The 7500-nt window shown below is 38.5% G+C and overlaps 1 protein-coding gene across 1 annotated transcript in view; it reads left to right on the plus strand.

Annotated features, from left to right (window-relative positions):
• The window catches only part of LOC143038656 (fat-like cadherin-related tumor suppressor homolog), a gene marked incomplete at its 3' end in the record, with an annotated part of 278347 nt that overhangs the window by 154938 nt on the left and 115909 nt on the right, over positions 1 to 7500 (plus strand). The window contains 1 exon segment of the mRNA XM_076208162.1: positions 7287 to 7355. Coding sequence (XP_076064277.1) covers positions 7287 to 7355 — 69 coding nt within the window.

Raw genomic sequence — 7500 nt, forward strand, 5'->3', positions numbered from 1 at the left:
ATAGGAAAAGGTGAGTTACAAAGATCACTGAGAGTGATGAAATCTACCAAAGCACCTAGGTTAGATGGGTGTCACGTGGAATATCTCACGAAGGGAGAAACAGTCATAGTGGATTGGCCATTGAGGTTGTTTAATATGTGCCTAAGGGACGAGAATGTACCACAGGACTGGAAGAATGTTTGTATAGATATAAATGTAGTAAATTTAAAGGAATTAGTCTGTTAATTGTAATTGGCAAGGAAGAGGAGGCTATTAAGTGGATTAGTGTGGGAACAAAGGGAATAATTGGTGGATAACAGTGTGGGTTTAGGAAATTAAGAAAATTCTAGATTATGCTTTCGTAGGTGTCTTTTTTATGGATCAGGAAAAGGCATATGACAGGGTCGACAAGAAACTATTGTGGGCGTTGTTGCAGAAATCTGGGATAGGTTTATTTTTGTTCAGGGAAGTCAAAAGCTCTTGGGTGAGTAGTGAAGCTTATGTTTCCAGTAAATGGGAAGAGTGGGTGGTTTTAGAAGGTGAGTTTGCGCTAGGGTTATATAATACCATCATGGTAAGCCAACGTGTAAATGGATGGGGTGGTACAGAGGGTGAACGGGAAGGTGATGAAAGAGGGATGAGGATGGTATGTGATAGTGTTTGAAAGCGAGCAGTTAGTCGGTAGTTGTTTGATGGCAGAACTGTGGTCATGGTTGGTCTACAGCAGCTGATGGCGGAGTTTGAGGGGATATGTGAGAGAAGAAGGATGAAACTAAATGTTGGCAAAAGTAATGCGATGAGATGTGCAGGGAGAGAGCGGAATAGTAAAAATTTTAAAGTATATAGGGTTATATATAACAGGGAATGAAGTAGTGGGGCTATAGGTAGATCATAGAGTATAGGGTATAAGCAAATATTTTGGGGTAATGAAAAGTGTCATTGGAAAATGGAAGCTAAGAAAGAACGAAAAAAGAAGACTTACAAATTGGGGATTGTGCCCACGAGATTGTATAGGGTAGAGACATAAAGTTTAAGGGATACAGAAATAATATGTCTAAGATAAAGCATTTAAGAAGTTAGGGTGAGGTTATGAGGATAGTTAGAATGAGAAATAAGGAGACAAGGCAGAGAACGGGGGTGGAAAGAGAACTGGTAGAGTGGGTTGATCAAAGAATACTGGGATGGTTTGGGCGCATGGAAAGAATGAGTGAAGAAGTACTAGCAATTGTACATAGTATGGAAGGCACAGGTGGACTGAGTGAACCTGAAGAGAATGTGGAAATGGGATGGATGGATGTGGTGAAAGGGAACTTGGGTACAAGGCGAATATCTTTTGAAAAGGGAAGAGAAAGGGCAAGAGATAGGTGTGAGTAGAGATTTATTGTGATTGGATAACTAATTAATTAACGCGGCACGAGGAAATTTCATCTTGCATGTTCTGTAAAATCTTGAGTGGATGAGGGAGTAGGTACAGCATATAATGAAGCGGTGGGGGTAAATCAGCTACAGTTGTTGGGCCCTCCTGTGAAGGTATTGCGTTTTGTTGCACTGCTTCTGACCTGGGCAGTGGGTGTGTGGTAGGTATCACCTTTCATCTATAAGGAGCTAAGGAAAGAAGAGAAAGCAAATGGATGTTGGATAAGTAAGGGATGGGTGGGAGTCGTTTGCATGCCTTTTCTGACAGCCTCCCATATAAAGGGAAAGGGCCTTTTGGTATATGTACGTATGTTTGATACCGTTATAATAGTTCCATATATATTTATCATAAAACAACACTCTACAACAGACTGCCATATTCTGTACATCATCAAAAGTTACCAAAAATCAAGCAAAGAAATCACTACCAAGACAAGAACACTGTCACGTCAACGTTCAGGACACAATCCCATTTTAAAATCGTGGTAGAAAAAACTACCCTGTCAATAAATTCCAATTGTCCAATATGCAGCCACCATACACGGTTTCCTGACGTAGTGATACACAGTTCGCGTGCTGATTAAGTGGACTTGAGTTCAGTCCCCACCCAGGGCTGAAAAAAAAAAATCATACCATTGAAACCGAAACCCTGATCTGTTGGGTAAAGATTAGTGTGCATTCGTTTGTTTGTTTGTGTGTGTGTGTGTGTGTGTGTGTGTGTGTGTGTGTGTGTGTGTGTGTGTGTGTGTGTGTGTGTGTGTGTGTGTGTGTGTGTGTGTGTGTGTGTGTGTGTGTGTGTGTGCGTGCGTGTGTGTGTGTGTGTGCGTGTGTGTGTGTGTGTGTGTGTGTGTGTGTGTGTGTGTGTGTGTGTGTGTGTGTGTGTGTGTGTGTGTGTGTGTGTGTGTGTGTGTGTGTGTGTGTGTGTGTGTGTGTGTGTGTGTGTGTGTGTGTGTTTGTATGTGTGTGTGTTAACTCAGATTACACAAGATTCGTAGGTAGGACCTAGAGATGCGGGCTGAAGAGTCTTGATTTTGGGTGATAGAAGACGAGAGTCTTGATTATGGTTGGTAGAAGACGAGAGTTTTGGTTATGTTTGGTAAAAGACGTGCCAACGTAAATCGTATGGAACGGTCTTGCTCTCTTGGGAACAAATAAGTAGTTTGGATAGACAGATGTTTGATAACTTCTGGTGGAACATTTCGGAGGTGGACTAGTTTATTGTAGTTAATTGGCACAAAGAGAGAGGGTAGAGGAACGTACTTAGTTTTCGTCTAGTAATCGTTGACAGGATATCCGAATTAACTCTGATGGCGAACGCTTAAAACTTCGCGTGGATGTTGACCTTTACGGGTTTCGGTAATTGGTGATTGTAATCAAAGAGATCCAAAGGACTTTCTTGTGTCGAAACGACTGGGCAGAGGAATTCTACGTAGTATTCAGATGAACCATGGGCGTATCACAATTCTGCTTATTTCTGCTTCTCCTTAGTCTCTGGCTGTGTTATTTTTTGTCTCTGCTTTCTCTTGTTTCTGCTCCTCCGTTTCTCTTGTCCGGTCCACCTTATATAGTCTGTGAGCAGCTACAACATTATTTTCACACAAAAAAGTATGTAGTTTGTCGTTCTGGCCAATGAAATGAGCAAATGCGCTTTGCCAGCCGGTAATGAATATGTTTTGGGTTGCTGACGTCATCGTAGTAACGATTTGGGGTAAGTGCTTAGCAACAATGAATACACGTACATTCACAAAATAAACATTTTTCACTACAGAAATATTTTTTACCTTTTACATATACATATTACATACGACATGACAATGAATTATATGAATCACCATAAAATGTCTAAACATACATTTTATTCACGCATGGGCGTAACAGAAAGTAACATCTGACGATCCTCAGTTCAATATATGATCCAAAACTATAGTGGTGAATCTTACAGAATACACAAAACACATTTAACTACACTGTTCTACATTCACTTATTTTAAACGGGACAACACAAAATCCCTTTACTTCGTAACTTGTGTCCTGAATATGTGGGCGTGGTCGGTAATCTGGGGTCGGGGTCTCCTGCATGAGAAATCCTTAGTAGCAAATTGAATGATCGGTAGTTATCGTAAATGCTGTTATAATTTGATTATTTTCATGACTGCCTTATATTGATCACAGGGCTGGTGTTGTTGCTGATTAATTATCATAGGCTAACCATAATCATCATTATCAGTTTTCATAAATATGTTATGACTATGGTAATAGTTGACATAATTACTGTGTGCGTGACACACTGAGGCTTATGAAGCCAGGGTAGGATGTTTGTATCATAAACCAGACACTCCACTTTTCCTCTAAAGTGTAAACTCGTTAGCATATAGATGACCTAGGCTTGTACACCCGCCCACACCGCCCCTTGCAGCCTCATCACCATCCAATCACGCACCCTATCGCCGTCCTATCATCCAATCAGGCCACCCCTTATCCCCGGCTCACCCAATCATGAATTGGGTCACTCCTTTACAATACATACTCCGTCTCCGGATCTTGTGTACCCCAGCCCACAATCTGTTCCTCTGCAATCAAATTACGCTCCGATTAGCACGTGATGAGGTATTCATATTCCTATATTCCCAATCAAATGATCACGATATAACCTCATTAACTTTTCGCCTTAACATAAAAAGTTTCCAGCCTCTAATCTCAATCATTAAGGTGCTCATGGTAGATCGATGACATTCGTGCTCGTCTCCTAACTTTTGGACTTAGTTTAATCCTCGACGGCTATCAGTGACTGCCAGTGCCCTGTTCTATCCGAACTTATAAAACAACAATGAAGGATTTGGTCACATCTAAGCGCTTCCTGGTGTAAGCTCCTCACCTCTAAACCTCTTTCACTCGAGTTCCCGTAGGCCTGCGTTTGATTTTAGCCGTCGGGCGACTTTTAACAGAATATATCATACTTTGCCCTGAATATACATATCAGGTACAATAGTAATTTGTGCTGAGGCTAAGAAAAAAATTAGAGACAGTTGACAGCTGCTTTGATGCCACAGAAACTAAAATGGAACTTGGATACTTTATAGGCGTAAGAGAACCCAATAGATCAATAGAGTGGTCAACGAAAGGAATAGACTTAGTAACCACGTAGTGAGCGCTGAAAATATCGGTTGTTTTAAGAAAACGTTAGACAACTTGATGGGTGGGGATGACAGGTGGTAAGGGACATGGAACTGCCTAGTGTAGGCCTTATGGTCTCTTGCAGCCTCCTCCGCTTATATTCTTAACCACTCGAATCTGCTTGCAAGCGCATGACGGCAGGGAGGGGATACGGTGGTAAACCTAGAAGCTTGGAAAAGGCATCAATGCTTAACCACCTCACAGAGCGAGTAACGGCTGTATACTTGAAAATTTATATAATTGCATTTTCCATGTTCTTTGTTGTCGGATGGACCTAAGTTCTCTTAAGATCATGATATAATCTCTATTCCACGTAATAGGTGCAACGTAATAAGCTGGTTAATTTCTCCAAAGTGGTTGGGTCAAAGTACGGATGTGGTAAGATAAAAAGAGAGAAGAATAACATCTAGCATCAATGTAACAGTGAATTGCTTTTCTTATCAATTGAAGAAAAACAAACAAAATGTTAGCTGCGTATTAAAAGGGACATTAGCTTAATTTTAATTTTATTCGAAGGTGCGACAATGCAATCTTACAAATTATACTCAGTTAAAACCAACTTTTAAATAGATAATACCCTATTTCGTAATGAATTCATTCACAATTAAGAATGAGGATAAGACACGTAGTGCAACTGATGAACTTAAAAACAGATATGAACTAAATAAAATCGAACCTAGATGTACGACTATGCTATAAAAGGACAGCGATGATCTTTAATGCTGAGAGTGCAGCGAATGGTGAGATTGCGAACATATATTGTATCCTTTGGAAAAAATGTTACGAGTGGAGTTACTCAGGGTTCCGTTCTTGGGCCACTTCCACTCATAGTATATATAAGTGATATAGACCACGGACTGAAATGTATTCTCTACAAATTTGCCGATGATACAAAAATGTGCGGAATTGCAAATGATCACATAAACCAATTAGATATTCAAGAAGATTTAGATAAACTACAGCAATGCAATGGTCTGAAAAGTGGCTAATGAAATCTAACACAAGTAAATGCAAGGTTATGCACATAGGTGAAAATAACAGTAAATACGATCACAAGTTAATTTGGCAATTCATTAACAAAACTGGATAGTGAAAAGGATCTCGGAGTTATTATCAGTAACGATCTCAAATCATCTAAGCAGTGTATTTCAGCCTCTGAGAAAGCAAATAAGTTTCTAGGACTGATTGCGCGATCTTTTGATTTCAAAAGTATCTCATTATCAAGCTATATAAATTGGAATATGCTGTTTCCGTGTGGTCACCGAATCTCATTAAAGACATTGACAGATTGGAAAAAATACAACGGCGAGCCACAAAATTGAATCAAAATATAAACAATAAATCATAAGAAAATCGACTAAAACATATGAATCTATTTTTTCTATAAAAGCGTAGACTCAGAGGTGACTTGATACAGGCCTTTAAGATTTTAAAAGGAATTGACAACATCAAAAGTGACAAAATTTTCACACTGAATGAGAATTCGAGAGGAAATAATGGTCTCAAACTGTCCGGAAATAGACTTAATTTGGAAGAGTAGAAATAACTTCGCCAACCGTGTAGTTAATGAATGGAATATACTTCCTGCATAAGCAGTGCAATGTAGTTCAGTTCGAAGCTTTAAGATTTGTTTAGATAAACACCTAAACAAGATGCTCTAATGCCTACCATTTATTTCATAATATTTATTTATTTGTTTGTTATTATTTGTCTGTTTGTTTATTATTGTTTGTTTGACTATTTATTATTATTTATCTGTCCCTTTATTATTATTTACTATCTACCTGTCTGTCTTTCAAATTGTTAAACTTTCGCAATTTTTTTCATTATTATCATTTATATCATTATTATTTTTTATTATTTATTTATTTATCTATTTACTTATTTATTTACTTATTCATTTATCTATTTACTTATTTATTTACTTATAATTATTATAATTTTTTTGCATCCGACCTAGTTATGGACCAAAAGGTCTCCTGTCGGTATGCTCCTCCTTTGTAATTCTTTGTAATCCTTTGTCGGCTCCTTTTTGAGTATTTAGGCAGATCTGATTGTTTAAACCAAACTAAGCGACATTATGCTTAGCAGAATGAAAAGAAAAAATATAATTTGCTTGGAAGGAAAACTATATGTAATAACAATGGGAAAATATGTGGTGACATGTCTTTTTGCGCAAAATAAACTCTGATGAAATACTATTGAAAATCTGCCTAGGAACAATTTAACAAAAATAGGTACACGTATACTAGGTGAAAAGAATTTATCACAAATCAAAGATTTGACGCTAGAACATTCTAGATACATGCAAGCATTAGTAAAAGTGGGGTTGCACGCAAGTTTCGACAAGCAGCTATCCATCATCAAATGCAGTTAAAAGAGGCTCGTCGTCTCATCCTTCACAAAGATCTTTCTAAGTTTTTCGTACATTGTCATAATGTAATTGTTATTTGATGGTGCTATAAGAGAACATCATAATTTAACTTACTACTGTTGACAGGTACAAAAAATAAGAATTACAAACGAATCTTCTGGTTGAGAGCAGGAGATGCTTACAAGGCATGGCTTACGCCCTGAATAAAACTGTCAGGGCCGTATTTGATTCCTATCAGTTCTATCTCTTAAACCAGCACTTAGGTAGTCTGGTCATACTGTGAGGCTCTTTATGAAAAAAAGCGGACCCTTACATGTTCTTGACCATCATCTCTTCACTACAGAGTTACGTTTTCCCGTGGTCTCTTCGGCAAGGACCCTTCGTCTAGTCACCAGCGAATCACAGCGAGCAGGTCTCTGTGGCGTCATGGTCCCCATTTGGGATCGCCATTTGGGGTTACTGTGATGATAAACCTTGTTTTCCATAGCATCCCCTAGAATTTTTCTGAGTTGTTATATACTTTTCCCGAGTTATTTTTTGTATGATTCTGAATTGTT

Source organism: Oratosquilla oratoria, chromosome 2 (genome assembly GCF_046742065.1).
Source record: "Oratosquilla oratoria isolate Oo_2021 chromosome 2, ASM4674206v1, whole genome shotgun sequence".
Classification (NCBI taxonomy): Eukaryota; Metazoa; Arthropoda; class Malacostraca; order Stomatopoda; family Squillidae; genus Oratosquilla; species Oratosquilla oratoria.